The sequence below is a fragment of the Rhipicephalus sanguineus genome, chromosome 3 (genome assembly GCF_013339695.2).
Source record: "Rhipicephalus sanguineus isolate Rsan-2018 chromosome 3, BIME_Rsan_1.4, whole genome shotgun sequence".
Lineage (NCBI taxonomy): Eukaryota > Metazoa > Arthropoda > Arachnida > Ixodida > Ixodidae > Rhipicephalus > Rhipicephalus sanguineus.
Window position 1 is genome coordinate 183362352 of NC_051178.1, and position 19348 is coordinate 183381699.

General features: G+C 44.0%; 1 protein-coding gene across 1 annotated transcript; it reads right to left on the reverse strand.

Annotated features, from left to right (window-relative positions):
- Positions 1-610: 610 nt before the first annotated feature.
- LOC119386159 (ornithine decarboxylase) lies at positions 611-12455 on the reverse strand. Its single transcript, XM_037653501.1, has 9 exons — positions 12372-12455; positions 10926-11022; positions 10674-10750; positions 9626-9792; positions 8055-8189; positions 6687-6852; positions 5847-6000; positions 1560-1663; positions 611-958 (listed from the first exon to the last, which is right to left on the reverse strand). The coding sequence occupies exons 1-9, from the start codon at positions 12453-12455 to the stop codon at positions 611-613; spliced, it is 1332 nt and encodes a 443-aa protein (XP_037509429.1).
- Between the last annotated feature and the right edge of the window lie 6893 nt (positions 12456-19348).

A 19348-nucleotide genomic window follows, 5' to 3' on the forward strand; every position in this document is an offset into this window, starting at 1 on the left:
TTTGCTACCCAGCACTGGGGAGGGGAAATAGGGGCAAGAAGGTCTTCTTGCGATCGACCGGCTTTTTTGAACGATTGTAACCAGAACGCCGTCCCTGTGTGCGTTGTTTTTTATCTTGTGTGTGTATGTGCGTTTTTTTTCTCCTCTTTTTCCCCCCTCCCTCTCTCTCTCTCTAGACGAGCTGTTTGGAATCCTATTGCAGGTAATCATGGAAAATAAAATGAAGATCATTTGGAATCTATAACGGTGTTCCAACTAACGTCAGCAGGTCTGTTTCTTTAATTTCTGATTGCCTTCTTCTACATGGCCAAACGAGTTTGCAAAAAATTAGCACTGTTCATGGAAAAACAAAATCATCAATCCATTCGCAGCGCGAAGCTGCACAGAAATCCGTACGAAGTTCTCAGAAAGACAGCTTCTTAGTTGACGACAAATTTCACTCAGGATGAAGGACCACACCTGATGGAAAACAACAAGACCCTGACGTGCGTCGTTAGTCGAAATTAGCTAAGATCAAGTGTGTTTTGTGGTCTGATGATTTTTATTGCAAGTGTTTGATGCGAGGAAGTAAGTGCTTGCGGTTACTTGTAACAGCTATGACGTCACAAAGTCACAAAGCTGTATAAATTTTCCCGTTGGCGAGTTCTTGTTTGTCGCGCGACAGCCTGACCTTGAGAGCTTCCTGTGGCTGGATGTAGCCACTGCGTACGGGAGAACGTTCGACAGTTCTGCGTACCAGATCAATGGTCGACGGTGATGCTATGTAGTGAACAGTGGGGAATCCGGTTCCGTTGAAGCCGCAGACAAAGCTGAAAGTGTAGGCGCCCATGTTGTCCATAACAAGCCACTCGTCGACATCCACGTCGAAGAAGGGCTTCATAGAATCGATGCGGTCGAGCGGATTGCACGTGCCACCCCACAGTGTGGTCAGCACGTCCATGGGCCTCTCCCGAGGCTCCTGCAGTGACATCGTTGCGTACAATAATAGCACGCAAAATTAGTTTGAAACAGTTTCTTATCATATCGAAAGTCAGTCACTACTATGCACTCTCGTGCAAGAGGAATTTTGATTGTAGCATGTGTGCGAAATTTTCATTAGGCTTATTCGTTAAAGGCAGAGGCAAATAATACGATGGCGTTATTGTGTTTATGCTACATCAGGTGCATTAGTTATTGGAACTTTCCAAATATAGGCATTGCTGATCCTAATGTGATGTAAATCTTTTTATTTACAGGCCGTGAATATCTTTAGAGACCGCTTGACATAGTCAACCTTCATTGCACAACAATGCATCGTATTTACTCGGAATTTTGTTGCGTGTCTTATTTGTTACTGTATGTTCTGGTACCTGAAGTTCTAGCCGATGTTTAACAAGGCACAATTTGCGTTGTTTACTCAAGTGAACAGATTTTCAAGGTGAGCGCTTAAATTCAGTGTTTACCTTCAAAATATTCTGTCGGAAATCAACCAGCGAGAAAACTGCTATTCTTTTGGAGCCTGCGAAGCAGACTGAATGTTACATCTTTCGGGACAGACAATTTTGGGAAGGTAGACGTACCTCTAACGGCGTTATCCTCATGTCGAAGAAGTCGTACATATAGCGGGAAATGCAGTTGTCCTTGCTCTCATTCAGAAACACGTCCTCATGTCGACGAGATACTCCTGGTTAAAATATAATCAAAGAAACATGAGCATAGAGTTAAAAAAATACATTGTTTGCTGATCCGTGGCCTCCGCGATTAGCTCCGGCAAAGCGCCATTGCTACGACACGCTGCCAGAGCTGATCGCGGAGTACAGGGATGGACAAATGTAATCAAAACCTAGCAGAAAGTAGCAGCAGTAAAACGTTTCAAGGCCCTTCGAATGTGGCTGTGTACTCCGCGAAATGGGACGTGCACTGCATTTTCGAAGCACGCAAAACGAGTAGCGAACGTTTTATTGAATTTCAGCTCGCCGGCTACGTTACAAAGTTAGGAAATTGATGGGCGCTTTCGCTCCGAACTTTTGCTCGGGATCTGCATGGAATAGATTTTGTTTTTATGTCAATGTGCGCGATGCCGCTTTGTAATACAGAGTTATGGCAATGAGGCGACATGTTATGGCAATGTTTAAAAAAAAATAGGAGCCCTTCTATCAGGAAAATGGGAGCAAGCGAAGCTTGGCCCCATTTTCTGTCCTACTAATAGTTTTCTTTCCTTCTTTATTTTCTTCCTTGGCAGAAGCGAAACGGCTCTGATTGGATGCGGGCGTGGCGTGATTGGAGACCCTTCGGTAGTGCTGTCACACATACTGGGTAAAAATAAACCACAAAACCTCAAGAAAAAGCTAATTACCTCACCGCGAGGACGAAAAAGTTGACGTTTGCTGGGAAACGCCACTTTCAAACCCGCCGTGCGTCACAGATGCCTAAAGTCACTGTAACGGGAAAAGTACCGCACTCGTTTTCTCTTCGCCGCCGCGCCCTTTCAGCGGCTTCGCCACATAAATGGTCCAGTTCGCTCGCCTCGCTAATGTCTCCCGGCCGCCAACGCACGGCGCTTTGGAGGGCGATGGTTTTTATAGCCTCAGAAAAGCGTGCAGGAACATTATGGCATCCCGTATCGTTTTGACACTTCATCGATACGGTCACATATAACGGTCAGCGCGCCATGAAAATAATGCCACGCATGTCATGTAAAGCATAATTTACATACCGTGCTCGTGGTGCACTCGCGGCCGGTTCGCTGGCTTGATATGCACTAAAATCGGTATTGCATGACGTGATTGTTTGACGAATATAAATACCAGGTAGTAACATGAAAATAATGGCACGCATGTCATGTAAGGCATGATTTACATGCCATGCTCATGGTGCACTCGAGGCCGGTTCGCTGGCTTGATATGCACTAAAATCGGTATTGCATGACGTGATTGTATGACGAACATAAATACCAGGTGGTAACATGAAAATATTGGCACGCATGTCATGTAAGGCCTTATTTACATCTTACCACCTGTCACTAACGTTCGTTATACAGAAATATCTCGTCATATCAATTTTGGTATACATGAATTTCATTAAACGACCGCGAGCGCCCCGAGACCATGTCATGTAAATCATGTTTTACATGGCATGCCTGTCATGATTTGCACGTTATAACCAGTAACTTATGTTCGTCATACGCTCTTGTCACGCCATGCCAATCTTGGTGTGTATCAAGCTAGCGAAACGACCGCGAGCGCACCATGAGCGTGGCATGTAAATGATGCCGCACATGGCATGCATGTCATTATTTTCATGTTATCACCTGTAATTTATATTCGTCATACAGTCATGTTACGCGACACCAAATTTGGTGTACATCCCATTAACGAAACGGCCAGGAGAGCACAAAGTCTTGGGCGGCTAGACAGACAGACAGACAGACAGACAGACAGACAGACAGACAGACAGATAGATAGATAGATAGATAGATAGATAGATAGATAGATAGATAGATAGATAGATAGATAGATAGATAGATAGATAGATAGATAGATAGATAGATAGATAGATAGATAGATAGATAGATAGATATGTTCAAAGTCGCAGAAGTTCGCTCAGAAATGCTTGGCATTTAATAAATGGCGACAACCGAGCGCATAAATGCCACGCAGTTCGCATTCTTTATCGCGTTAGTACACGTGCGTGTGCAAGGCAAGTGAAAACTGCCGCTCTTTCTTTCCTGATCAGTTAGAAAACAATGGTATGCTTCATTCGGGGCTGCAAAAGCGCACGCAATGCGTAAAACACGCGTTACTCCGCATGAAATCAACACCGCGCCGCCGCAGCTTCGGCCGCGCTGGACCAAATATGGCGGCGGGTAGGACGGTCGTGGTACTTTTCCCGTTCCAGTGACTTTACAGATGCCCGACATGGAGCGCCATCTCGTCGAGCTCAGGTAAAATAATGCTCGCGACGCGAAAAATTCAAGTTGACGGTAAAAAAATACTTGCTTCCGAATTAGCTTCGTTTTCTCTAACCAATGGCCCCAAATGGGGTCACTGGGACTGAAGAGGACATAGGCCAAGGTTAAATGTTTTACATATGCCTCAATACAAGGCTAGTTTTTCTGTTCGTTCAGCCGTGAAATAGTTCAAAGTGCTACGGAGGATAGAAAAGAGAGTTGCCATGCTTGGCGACATGTGTGAAACCTTGCATTTAATTGTGACCTGTTTGACTCGCATGACAGAAACAGCTGCGCAGCGGGAAATCGCGTTGTAACCGTCTGTAAAATAGACCCATGACCTCTATACTTCTGGACCGACAGAAAGAGAGGATCGCTTCACAAACACGGCTGCGACGCATTAAAAAAAAATGAGCATCCCACTTAGTCTATTTCTATTACTGCACACTTATTACCCGCTATATCGGGTGGCTCTCACACTACCACGGCTACTTGTTATCCTTATTTAGCGGGGTATTGCTGCAACATAAGCGCTTGTATCAACGAATGAGTCCGAACCAACGACGAACTGCTAGGGGTAACTTGTCGAGAACGAGGTGGTCTTAAATATGTTTTTTGGGAATAACGTTTCTTCATACCTGTGCATTTGCTCACGCCGACCATGAGAGATTTAGCAAGAATCGGGTGGGTTTAGATAATCAGACACATGTAGAATGCATCACCAATGGCAAATTTCACTTAGATCAAATGAATAGAACGTTTTAACAAAATTAGCCCGGAAATCAAGTCTTATTTAATTATTAACTTTTCAACATGGTGCAGTCATTTCTTGAGCGATATTTTAGCGAATAACATGTATCTCAAGACTCCCTTGCGATCCCCTGAGTTCCTACTCCAAGATACATGCTCAATTGCCACCACTATACGAGTCTGCAATACACAACACGCACAAGAAACCGCACACTGGCTAGCGCGAACGCGGCGCGATGTCGCGTTGTCTATCGCGTGCAGCTTGCGACTGCATTGCCGTGGATTCTGACGGTTCTAGTTCTAGAGGTAAACATAGTAGTGTGGCATTATTTCGCTCTATGAAAACGGTTGAGCTAAAAGCATGAGAAGATCGCCTGACGAAAGCGACACCGACGACGACTGCTGTTGTCGGCGTAACAAAAATAAGGAATGGACTTACGGGCACAACAAGTCTTCTTCCTTGCTTTCATATGTTGCAGTATACAGAAAAATATGTTGCAGTATACAGTATGCAGCGTACTCGACGGAGCTCAACCCGTCGAGTACGCTGCAGTCGCCAGCGACGTCTGGGTGTTCGATGACTACTTGACGCAGATAGCTTAAATCGGTCTGCAAATGATTCTGAGGACTTGCTTTACCTGCTCAAAGCGTTTACAGGAAATCGTCAAAGCCGTTTCAAGATCCCCCTTTAATGCAAATACCGGAGAAGCAATGGTAAGCCTTATAAAAGGTGATGGCTTGAATTCACTCAGGATGTTTCCGTACATATATATAGCGCGGGTGCTTGCTCCAATGAAGGCTCAATGCCGATAAATCTGGACTCACATGCATGACGGACCGTATTCCGGTGAAAATAATAAGGTGACTGAGCCACCGTGAACTCCGGGAGTTCAGTGGAATGCACTGAGTCACGTCACGTTCATCCGCGTGAATCAAGCTTCGGAAACTATGACTGGACCTCGACTTTTCTTTCTCATTTGTATTTTTCCGTACTGTTCAACACGCCCACAATATTGCGAACTTCCACGTGTTTGAGACGCTGTTCTTTGTGGGAAATATGTCGCATGTTCTCGTCGCCCACTTCATCTTTGGCTTTCTCTGTAAGCTAACGAGCCCGCTTAGACTGGAATAATTCGAATAATTCAGAACACAGGACTCTCCCACTCACCATCGATTAGCACGTCGCTGCGTCTCTTGCCGACTACCCTGACGACGAGGGAGTACGCTGATGTGCAAAAAAATTGGCCTGGCTCCGCAATGATCTGCACGCCGCTCGTGACCGGGAAGTGTTCATCTATTGCCCGCTGGACAATCTCGCAGGCCTGTTTCAGAAGAAGAGATGAGAAGTCAGCATACAAACCGAACGAAGCTTGTTCGACGTGTTGAGACCATTTGTGGGGTCACTTGTAGGTAGTTCGCTTTATCAGAGAACAAATTCCAACAGATCCCACGCACTGTGGTATTCTACGTTATTCGAATCAATCAGCAAAGATCTGGCTAAGCTTGACTTGGAGCCAGGTGTTACGAGGCGGACTCACGACTTTGTGTAAATGGAGTAGTTTCTGGCGTACGCCGCTCGTCACCAGGCGCGGCGGGACAATATTCCGTCAGGCCGTCGCTACAGAGGTTTTTGCACAAATTGAGTTTAGTGCTAGCATAAGGCTTCGTTGCGCCAATCCAACCTCTGCTCCGTATGTGCGCTGTCTGTTTCAGAGGACTGCCGTTTGCGACCTCAGTCACCACGTTTCTTATTCAGTTCAACTCTTAAACGTTAGCATCATTTCATACATTGGTGTGAGAAGAAAACTGAAATATACTTATGGTACACATAGCCGGAAATGTTTACGGCAATACCTTTCCACCATTCTTCCCTTAATGTTGCCTAATACTTTACTGCTGAAAGTAACTGAAAGAGAGCTCAGTAGCAAAGATATATAGGTTGCATAATTTACTCTCCGCACATCAGTAAGGAAATGCGATGTCATACGAAAGATACTTTAATATTAACCTGTATAATCTTATGGTGGCTGCGCACTCCGCCCGGAAAACCACCTCCGAGGTCCAACACCGTCATGGGTTTTCCTATGTCTGCCGCTATGTCGAACACAATCCTGGCCATCTCTATTGTGCGGCGAAATATATCCGGGTGTTCATAGACAGATCCCACGTGAAACCTAAAATAAGAAGCACAAGTTAGAGAACATACAGCAAAAAGGTACAGCATAACCGGTTTCTGCACGATTCCCATGTTTCATGCTTGATCACCGTAGTTTAACTTTAGCTTCACACCAAATATTCTAGTGGACTTCATATATACCGTATAAAGACAATAAAATCTTATATACAAAACAACGATTTAAATAAAAAGTACTTCGTCAACTGGAATTAAGACATGGCTCCCCTGCATTTTGTCTGAATCAGCGCTTTAAATTTCAGCGAACTGCTCGTGTCTGTAGTGGACAGAATATTTCTCCAAGAGCCGTCGAAAAATCCGGAGCAGTTGACGTCCACGCCAATGATGCAAAAAAATGTCGCAATGAAAGAAATGCCGCATGACGTCATCAATGACGTCACGAAACGCGGAAGTTTCTCACTCTATCATGACGTTATTGATGACGTCATGAACGACGTCATGCAGCGACGCCATCTGATGACGTCATCACACAACATCGTCGCATGGCCAAAGGTGGGCCGACCCTGGAGGTCAAAGTAATTTAACGAGCGTCTCGTAACAGCATAAGCTTTGGCCTGTGCTATCCTGACTGTATACGTTTCTATATTCCATATTGCATTGAGATAACGATTGGATATTGAAGCCATAGTCTGCCGCTGGAAATACACCCACAAACTAGGCCAAGAAGTTCTCCTCAACCTTGGATATCACTTAGTGCAGAAGGAACTAATGAGGCATGAAAACATCTTCGACAAGCTGAGGAGTTTTGCGCGTAGGTTGAGAAATCAATGAATTTTTCAACGGATATAGGTTTCTCGCAAATGGTAGTAGAATGAGGGACAATATTTCGTCGGGTAACAAGGGAGCAAGAAAAATGACGCATGCCTCTTTTTTACTTGAAAGCGTATTGCACGATAAACACTTCGTGGAAGCCGCCCAAGTATTGAGTCATTTCCATTAAAAAGGTAGACGAAATCATCGAAAATACTTTGCACCACCTAAATTTTCTTGCAGTGTATGTTCCTGTAAGGTGCTTTCAATTTTGACAACTCAAACAATACTAAATGACAACTGGTTGTTTGTTTACCAGAAAGATTTGCCGTAGGAAAATTCGCAGTGAAAGCCTTCTTAGAATCGTAAAAGACATCCACACTTTTAGAGTTTTTTAAGCTCAAGTTAAGGAACGCATCCATGCACACTTACGTGACTCCAATAACTTTGATATTAAGCGCAACGGCTGTCTCCAATATATGTCTTGCATCGTCCACGGAGACGCCGAACTTTCGGTTAAACGATATTTGGCAGCCTCTGTCGTCGGCCTTTATTCGAAGAAGCAACCTGCAGAAGAAGACAACCGAAGCCTTTTAACTTAACAGTTGCTTCAGCAGCCAGTGGGAAACTTCCGATCATTCCAGCCACTTACGAAGGCTTCAGAGAGTGGAGTCGAAGTATATTTAATCACGGAATTTATTGGATTGCTCCACGCTTCCAGGACTGCATTCGTATATCTTTATGTCGTTTCCTTCTTTACAGTGACCTATATAACAGCCCTCCTAAGGAATACCTGTGATCCAGCAGTTGCAGCAGCTTGTTCTGTTTAAGTACTAAGGAATTTTACTCTGGAAGCATCAAGAGCATGTGCTTATTTTATATTTGCTGACTTTAACCATCACATAATTCTTTAAAGCCACTAGAGTTTGCGGATATAAAGTACAGCTTTCCGCAAAAGACACGATGACTGACTATGACGGATAGAAGTACAAAGAGTACTTCTAGCCACAGGCGTTCTAACCATTTGGGGGGGGGGGGGGGGGGGTTACCGCAGCGCCCCACCTTTTCCGCATTGGTCGAGTCCGAAAGAAAATATGCTTCGCACTGGATGAAAAAATGAAAATTAAGCAAGACGTGCTGCTCACAACAGCCTGCCTTTGGTCCTCGGCTTTCCGAGGGTAAAAACTGGAAGTAAACCATCCTTGGAATGCGACATCATAGGCCCTCTGCGGTCATTATCGCCCAAAACCTGCATTGCCATATCTATTTATATCAAAATATGACGGGACAGATCAGTCTGAGTAGGGATATAGGGCTGACCAATAAGGCTTCGACGGGGGCTAGTTGGTATGGAATCGTTATTTGGCTGCGCTATACTGAAACACCAGGACAAAACGAGAAGACAGGACACATATTGCGCGCATATGCGTCCTGTCTTCTCGTTTTGTCCAGCAGAGCTTCGCAAAACACACACACACACCACACACACACACACACACACCACACACACACACACACACACACACACACACACACACCACACACACACACACACACCACACACACACACACACAACACACACACACACACACACACACACACACACACACACACACACACACACACACACACACACACACACACACACACACACACACACACACACACACACACACACACACACACACACACACACACACACACACACACACACACACACACACCACACACACACACACACACACACACACACACACACACACACACACACACACACACACACACACACACACACACACACACACACACACACACACCACACACACACACACACACACACACACACACACACACACACACACACACACACACACACACACACACACACACACACACACACACACACACACACACACACACACACACACACACACACACGATGTGCTGTTGTTGCGTGCAGTGATAATTAACAACAGAAATCTTAGTATGAGCGAACCCGTACCTGGCCCTCTTGTCCGTCACCTTGTGCAGTTCCTCGATGCAGTCGAAAGTCATCAGCGTGACGCCGTGTTCTTCAGCGAACTTCATGTGAGATGTGCTTTTCATGGTGTGGGCGTAAATGATGCGATCGGGTTCAACACCCATATCAAGAATCGCCCTCATTTCGTTCTAAGTGGAGGAATCAGATCATTGGGCAACGGAAAATTTGTGAACAGCACATTGGCGAGCAATGCAATTGAAGCAGTCCCGTACACATCCAGACATATGAGGAAAAATAATAACGCATAGCAAAAAGGCACATACGTTAACTGTACGGGCCATATAAAAGCAAGTAGTAGCGAGCATTGAACATATAAGAAAATAAATTCTACACATGAGACAATAATTTCCAATATTTATTTACGAGACCGAGAGCAGTGCTTCAAGCGACAAGGTCATTTGCAATTACACTCTTTTTCTCTTGCATCTCAAGCGCTAGTCTACGTTACAAGTCCGCATATACTATATATAGCGGGTGCGGAGACCTCGTAAAAGAGCAGGTATTTGCCTTTATCCGTCATCTATATGCGAAATACGTAAGAAATCTTAAATTAGCAATTTAAGATATGCAGTATACAATTAAACGAGCTTAAATGAGAAAAGCCAACCTAGCTTTCTGTTATATTTTTTTACATGTTGTCAAACCGTTTTACTAGAAAACTGTTAGTTTCTCAATCCATCATGAGTATACACTTAGTTTTTGCGGTAGTCCCAAAAACTTCAATTCATGCAAATATCATTTCGCACCAGGCTCGGTATACTTGCTAACTTGAAATGTTTATTTTACTTTGAATACTACAATACCGTGGCTTTATCGATACGAACAAAAATGTAAGAATAAAGTTCATGTTCTTCCTTTCTGCTCGAGCGCAGGAAATTTGCTTGACAAATATCCGCTAAACGCCCGTGTGCAATCTGTATCTCTACGCCTATGAAAAAAAAAAATATGTGCAATATTTTGGAGCTTGGTGGATCTAAAAATGAATAGATTTTTTTGTATTCGTTCTTACCGTGTTTGAACAATCAAAGTTCACTCCCAGGGATGCTAGCACCGCAATGATAACGGGATCTCCGCATGTCTTTATGGCTAAAAGAAAGGAACGGACAAGGGCCGTAAACTATAATACCGATCTTCCATGAAACAGGTACCGCACAACACCAGAACATGAACAAAATATTCGTGCATGGTTGGCAGGAAAGAACTTTCGGTTCGTTGGTACTGTTTAAAATGAAAACAGATGTAAGAGAAGCAAGTAGTGTACCGTAGAAAGGCGTTACACGTGGCAGACACTTGCGCCAGAGCTCCACCTTCCGGACGATGTCTCTGACGTCGCCGACAAAGAATGCGTCGTCTTCTTTCTGCGACAAACAAAGATGTTGGTAAGATGTGCTCGCTTGCCTTAATATAAAACACGGTGACTCATGTGCCAAAAACACACGAAGACTCTCAAATATACTAAAATAGATTCTTGCTCAGTTATTCCTGTAGTGTAGCAGGTATTGCCGGTGACATGTTTCTTGAATTTTCGTGTTTACTTAGCATTTGCGTCTGAGCCCATGACCGCTGTACTTAAAGTGTGGCAATCGAGAGAGACTAAATGTACAATTGCCCACTATCTGCTGTGCGAACAAATTGGCTTTGCGAGATTGATGTCCTGGGAACTCTCCCATTGCGTTGACTTTTATGCCTTTATTCTGAGACTTTTAGTATGTGAGTGTTTGTCTCTGCGTTTATTTGTCCATTCGTATATTTTTGTGGTTGTCGGCAATTGTACGACCACTATGTAGGAAAACAGGAGCAGGCAGCGCTACACACTGGCACCAACCTCATCTCAATAAATTTGCTAAAAGAGAGAGGAATCATGTCCAAATGAGTACGCACTCAGATCTTCTGCGCTTTTCTTAACGAGGTGGCGCAAAACGAGCGTCACCTTATTAAACATATGCACGAAAAGCGCAGTTGAGGAAAGATGCCACCTCGGGACAGCTTGATGAAGCCTGCAGCCCTACAGCTTTTTTGCGTCATCGACAAGCCGTGCACGATGCACGGTTTGTCGATGATGCACAGCAGGGCACGGCTTGTCGATGACGCAAGGAAGTCATTACACATATTCAGTGGCCGTTGCGTTACCGGTACACCGTGAGCTACTTTCGAAGTGTATTGCGTAACATTATTATGTCTATTTCTTTATATTTTTTTTACGTACGACACTAAATCTACTGACTCGTTACTTGCCGCTTCATGGTGGCTTCATTTCGTATATGTTGGCATATAGCCACTGGCAGATAAGTTTATTCATTGCAAGGTTAGTATAACGTGCTCCCAGGTGCTAGTTTTCGTCACATTTAAAGACCGGGTTTCACGTAAACCACGTGCTTCACTTTGACCAGTTTTGTATCTTTGCTTCATACCCCGTTCATCGAAACACACAAACTCAACATATGATGCGATAACACGGTAACGGTCTCCGTACGGTTAAAGAGATCAACTTGTTCAAGCAGAGTTAAGGAGATCAACTTGTTGATGTTTTGCTCTTCATTTAAGCTATATCTTGAGGTGGGAGATTGCCGCTACAAGTGTAACAAACCGCCTCGCTGAAAAACACTTATTCGTTCTTTCTCTGGCGTTTGAAGATGAATTTCGAAAGTTGTAGTTAATCAAGAAACTATCACCAGCACTTTTCCGCTTTAAGAATAGTGGACGTTACCTGCTTTTGTACAATGTCCCTCGCTGCTTCGTGAACTGTGCCTCGCGTGAAGTAGAATGTCTCACCGCTGCCTCCAGGAAGCATTGCTGTCTGCGTAATGCAGATCTGAACGTCAGTCAAAGTGCGTCTATTACTATAGGTACAGTAGAGCGCTGGCACGAAACTAAGGGAACAAATCTCATGGCTGAATTGTTCATATCTGCTACAAACAACGACCCTTCTCTTGCAGTATCCCTCTGTAAAATTTGTACATATCGCAGTATGTTTACACACATTTCGCGTGACAAAATAGATAGAGCTGTTTTGTAGAGCATTTCTCCCATCAGGATCAGCGGTTCGTGAATGGTAAGTGGTAAAAAAGGAATTAAATCAAGAAAAAGTTATATCAAAGCGACCTCACTCTGATGATCACACTGCCGTAAAAAAAAGTAGAAATGTTGATTTCTCTCTAATTCTTGTGTGTTTCATGTTGAGAGACTGCTGACCCGAAGGTCGCGGGATCGAATCCAGGCCGCGGCGGTCGTATTTCGATGGAGGCGAAATACTGGAGGATCGCGTACTTAGATTTAGGTGCACGTTAAAGAACCCCAGGTGGTCGAAATTTTCTGAGCCCTGCACTACGACGTCCCTCATAATCATATCGTGGTTTTGGGACGTAAAACCCCAACAATTAAAATTGATGCTGAGAGAAGTAACAATTGCGTTTCCGCTGCTCAAAGCGGGACGAAAGTTGCACGGTGAAAGCCACCCTAGTTTCAAAAGAAGAAAACTCACCCAAGACGCGAAGAGTAAAAGTCAGGTATAGTAACGCTACTGCTGCAACAGCAAGCAAAGTTTTGCGAGATAGAGCTGTAGGATGCGAATGGCTGCCTAACTGCGCTTCATATATGTAGACTTGTATACTTTCCTTGGAGCTTCGTGTAATTTAAAGCTGCAAGCATCTCAGGTTCTCTGGCTCTTTCTAATTTGCGTATTCAGGAAATAGGAAATAGAGACATACGAGTTACCAAATTTCCTATTAGCCAAGGTTGCATGCAAAGGGAGAAAAGAAAAAGAAAGAGGTTAGCCAGAACATGTTCAACTTGGTTAACTGACATAGTAGCAGACTGTCCTGACAATATCACCCAGCGATAATGAGGCAGCGCGAGACCACGTCACTCATGATCCAGGAAGCGTTCCGAAACATTCAGAACATGTCGACCACTTCAGATTCCTTGCAAAACAGCTTGTGCACGTTTTAAGGAATTAATTAAACAGCTATGAAGTACTTGCCCTTCGCACTCTGTGTTCTGGTCATGTACAGGCAGAAGAGCGTAGGTGTATTTATGCGCTCACCGTAAACAAGAACGCGTGAACAATAATAAAGTAGTAAACACGTCCATGCCAGGGAAGTCGTGCAGAATCACAGTCATATTTACAACAAAGCTATTTCCGAGCAGGTTTATTAAAATTTAAGCAGCGAATAAACCCTACCGTTTTGATGCATTACCCACATATGACAGGAAGCGTATGGACTGATCAATTTCGTGCTAACAAACATGCGTGCGGTGTCACGTTTCGTTCTCTGAGCGCAATTAGATGATGCGCATTTTCGAGCAACTCCTTAATTAGGTCACACAAATGCCCGACTCCCTTCCGCCTACTTGCTTGTACAAAGCATTACGTCAATGTCGCTTTCATTTCTTCCTGGATATGGTGAAATCATTCTGTGTATGAAAACTTAGGGAACACGAGAATTAGGTTGTTCTTTCCAAAGCTCATAATTAACACAGAGAGAAGGAACTGCCGCACCAAAGAGCCCGTAACATGCTCGCCATTTGCACCGGATATAAGCCGCAGGGCAGGCGTCAAGTAAGCTTTCCACTGATATGGGAAATCATTGAAAATAATGTCCGTGCTGCGCTTTCGAGCATTTTTAATTGCCCGCTATCGATTGCTGAGGTTCTAAGACCGGCTGGACAACGCACGCAATGGTAACCAATACCGCGCACGTTCTTCTCAACCCTCAGTACGAGGCAATGACCCAACAAATGTCTGGCAGTGTGTATCTCAAGTAAGTAAATAACTGACCTATGATACAGACCGTCAGACATTACTCGAGGATCTTACAATGACATCGAGGCGTCGCCATTCGCATTTACGTTTTGCCTAATCCAATTGTCACGTGACATCTTATCATCAGTTTACACGTCGTTGCACCTTGTGGTCAGAAATAGAAAGTACGTCTTCAATTATTTTGCGCTTTAAAATAAAAGACGCAGAATTTGCACGGCTAAAGCCACTGCAGCCGCATGAGATGAAAACGCACCTGAGATGCGAAGAATAAAGCCAGGTAGTAACGCTGCGGCAGCAACAAGAGACGTATTGTGAAAAAGAGTCGCAGGATGCGGATGCCTGTCTTACAGCTATTCAGGAGTAGATTTATATGTTTTCCTCGGAGCTTCATACAATATACTACCACTGTAAATGTCTCCCATTCTATATGTTTTCTAATTAGCGTATTAAGACAAAAATGATGAACTATCTATAGTCCCATGCAGAGACAGGCAGAAAGAATGGTATGGTTTAGCAAGAGCACATTACACATTGCTGTCCTGTACAGTAGGAGGATCACATCACAAGATGACTAAAGAATGAGGCAGTCTGAAAACCTGCCACTCACAATCCATGAAGCGTTCGGAAACCTTCGCAGTATGTCGATCGCTAAATACTTTCTAGGTAAATACCCCAGCTATATATTAAGGGAATAATTAAATAGCTCGGTCATACCTGTGTTTTGACCTCTGTGTTGTCCGGGCATTCCCATTAACCATATTTTTTAATTTTTCCTAAATTACTTTTTTTAAATTCTGCATTCCTTTTATTATTCCTCGTCTCCGAGTGGAGGATGATCAATAGAGCATCGGCATTGTTAACCTTCCTGCGCGTGCCCTTGGTTTTTACAGCGAGGCCGTATATGGCGTGGCGAAAGCAAAATTCATCCGTCCTATTTACGCAGAAGCCCCTAGTGCGCATGTGCAACGGAAATTGGGCAAGTCCCACTGCACGCCACTGGTCCACTAAGAATGAAGAAGGTAACACACGGGCGCTAAACACCACTGAAGATTTCATGACAGACGTAACCAATAATTAAGAAAGATTTTAATGAACGGGATTAACCCAGTGATGAACACTGGGGCCGCCCGTATGCAGCTTCGCTGGCTAACCGTCTGTACCGAGTGCTTGTCCGGAGTTTTTTAGGGGCGAAACACCTTAAGGCATGTCCTTCCGTGTGGCGTCCGTGTCCGTGCTTACACTACTCGCCCATTCATTCGCGATGATTCACTTAGTGGAGATGCGTGGTTTTAACAATAGGTTTAACAATAGACTAATATCAGTCATAATTGTGACGAAGCAATATAAAACACCTGCAAGCACAAACCCTTTATACTAGTCGGCGACTTCAACGTACACATTATGGACCTTACGGCCTAGCTTTGTCGCCGACTCTCACTGTCCGTTGTCACGGTATATAGAAAATCGTTGCTATAGTCGAAACATATATGTGTGTATGTGAATAAAAGAAATGGTTTACGATAAAAAACATCAATAATAATTGTGACAGAACAATATCAAACACCTACAAGCACAAACCCTTTACACTATAGTCGGCGACTTCAAGGTAGACATCATGGACCTTAGGACCTAGCTTTGTCGTCGGCTTTTTATGTCATTTTATGTCACCCAATTTACATTATATGGGACAACACTCGGGTAACGTACGGTTACTCGCCAATACGATACCGAGAGCTTCGCCCACTCGTCATTATTCACTTCGTCGAGATGCGTGGGTTTTTTTAATCATTCTCCGTCTCGATTTCTTCTGTGTACTTAGAGGCACAGACGCAGAAGTGTGTAGGCGCACAGATTGACTGTATTGTACACCTTACAGAAGAACAAGGAAATGATAATAAAATAAAGACATCCATCTTCGGAAGCCGTGCAGAATCACAGCTCCGTCCCTGCGTAGCTGTTTTCGAGTCGGCTTGCTGTTATTTGAAGTTCCCCGCAAATAAACCGCACGTTTCAAAGTCTTACCTTCATCTGACACCAATCCATTATATTAATGACTGGTCCATTACATGAAAACTTGCACTCAGTCTCACGTTTCGTTCCCTCAACTTAGTGGGATGGCGTGCGTTTTTGAAGAACGCCTTAAGTAGGCTGGACATATTAAACTCTGCATGGCTACTCCTCCCACGCCATAGGTAATGGCAGACGACTTGCCACCACGCGTATGTGATGAACAATAAATTGAGTATGGGCCGTCTCAAAACCGGCTTGAAGAGGAGCCATACTTGTGGTGCGCTCACGAGTATATTCACTATGCTTAGGCTAACTCCTGCCGACATTTCAATATGACTTCCGCAGAGCTAGTGTGAACGAAGGCCTGAGATTGAGGAGTCGCAAGGGCGGTACCACGACGCATCTGTAGGTAGTTACGCTTTGGTTTCGTCAGACAGGGCCTAAATAGCGAGGTTTGTGATCGCGATCTATTATAATCAGGATTATCACGGTGAAAACAGAACGACGAACGAAGTGCAGACAAAAATCATTAAAAAAAATCCGGCAGATCCCACGCGCTGTGGGAATCGATGTAATGCGAAGCAGCCAGCGAAGAGCTGCATACATCGCTTTGTTTATTTTTGAGCCAAACGAAATCATTCATGCCGTGGCATCTAGTTCAAAATATATCGCATGTTTGCCATGCACGCATGCATGCACAATATGATATACACCATGCCAATGAAACGTGTATTCTGGCGTATACACTGCATGACCGGTCATTTATGTTCATCACGCACTCCTGTCATGACATACCAATTTTGGTGTACATCCAGTTATCTAAACGGCCGGAAGCGCACCATTACAGTGTCATGTAAAGCATACCATACATGACATGCATAACACAATTAGCATGTTAGGACCTGTCATTTTATGTTCGTCATACAGTCACATCGCACAATACCAATTTTGGTGTATATCAAACGAGCGAAATGGCCGTGAGTCCACCATGAGCGTGGCATGTAAATCATGCCGTAAATGATATGCATATCATAATTTTCAAGTTACCACCTGTCATATATGTTTGTCATACAGTCACGTTGCGCAATACCAATTTTGTGTATATCAAGCGAGCGAAACGGCCGCGAGCGCATCATGAGCGTGGCATGTAAATCATGTCGCACATGACTTGCCTGTCACGATTTTCATGTTACCACCTCTCATTTACGTTCGTCATACAGGCGCGTCGCGCAATACCAATTTTAGCGTATATCAAGCTAGTGAAACGTCCGCGAATGCACCATGAGCGTGGCATGTAAATCATGACACGCATGTCATGGTTTTCATGTTACCACCTGTTATTCATGTTCTTGATACAGTCACATCACGCAATACCAATTTTGGTGCATATTAACCAAGCGAAACGGCCGCGAGTGCGTCATGAGCGTGGCATGTAAATTATGTCGTGCATGACACGCGTGTCATGATTTTCATGTTACTACCTCTAACTTACGTTTGTCATACAGTCTCGTCGCGCAATACCAATTTTTGGTGTATATCAAGCCTGCGAAACGGCCGCGAATGCAGCATGAGCGTGGCATGTAAATCATGACATACATGACATGCATGTCATGGTTTTCATGTTACCACCTGTTATTCATGTTCTTCATACAGTCACATCGCGCAATACCAATTTTGGTGTATATCAACCTAGCGGAACGGCCGCGAGTGCGTCATGAGCGTGGCATGTAAATCATGACGTGCATGACCCGCATGTCATGATTTTCATGTTACCACGTGTCAGTTATGTTCGTCATGTCGAAATGTCTCGTCATACCAGTTTTCGTATATATCCATTCATTTAAACGGCCGCGAGCGCCCCGAGACCAAGTCATGTAAATCATGCCGCACATGACATGAGTGTCATGATTTGAGCGTTAGGACCTGTCATTATGTTCGCCATGAATTCTTGTCACGTCATACTAGTTTTGTTATATATGAAATTAACGAAACGGCCGCAAGTGCCCCAAGGCCGTGGAATGTAAATCATGAAAATCATGACATGCATGTCATGATTTTCATGTTATGACCTATCATTTATGTTCGTAATACGTTCATGTTATTCCATACCAATTTTGGTATACATCCGATTAACGAAACGGCCAGGAGAGCGCAAAGTCGTAGGCGGCTAGATAGATAGATAGATAGATAGATAGATAGATAGATAGATAGATAGATAGATAGATAGATAGATAGATAGATAGATAGATAGATAGATAGATAGATAGATAGATAGATAGATAGATAGATAGATAGATAGATAGATAGATAGATACGCTCAAACTCGCAGAAGTTCGCTAAAAAATGCTTCGCATTTAAAAGAAATGCTTCAATGCTCCCCACCCGTAATGACGGTCTACATATAGTGGTTATGGTGCTCGACTGCTAAACCGAAGGTCGCGGGATTGAACCCCGGCCGCGGCCGCAGCGTACTTAGATTTACTAATGTGTGAGGTTTTACGTCCCAAAACCACGATATGATTATGAGGCACGCCGTAGTGGAGGGCTCCGGAAATTTTGACCATCTGCTGTTCTTTAACATGCACCTAAATCTAAGTACACCGAGAGGCCCTAGTACTGTGCGATGTCAGTGCACGTTAAAGAACACCAGATGATCAAAATTTCCGGAACCCTCCACTGCGTCCTGCCGCATAATCATATGGTAGTTTTGAGACGTAAAACCCCTACAATTACATGATTTGGTGCTCCCCATTACGTTTCACGTCATTTGTAATGCTATTTGTGGTTCAGTGTGCTAACGTTATCTAGGCCTGCTGACGCGGTATAAGAACTGACAGTTCTTGAACACGTGAACAGTAAATGGTCACCATTACGCAAGCACAAATATCAGTTAGCTTGTGAACTTAAAAATT

Bases quoted from the DNA above. Each gene is read 5' to 3' on its own strand.
- LOC119386159 (XM_037653501.1), bottom strand. From the start codon at position 12,455: ATGCTTCCTGGAGGCAGCGGTGAGACATTCTACTTCACGCGAGGCACA. The intron at 8,190-9,625 runs GTACGGGTTCGC...CTTCTTCTGCAG, and splicing joins GTGACGGACAAGAGGGCCAG to GTTGCTTCTTCGAATAAAGG. The intron at 6,853-8,054 runs GTAAGTGTGCAT...TTCTTATTTTAG, and splicing joins ATCAAAGTTATTGGAGTCAC to GTTTCACGTGGGATCTGTCT.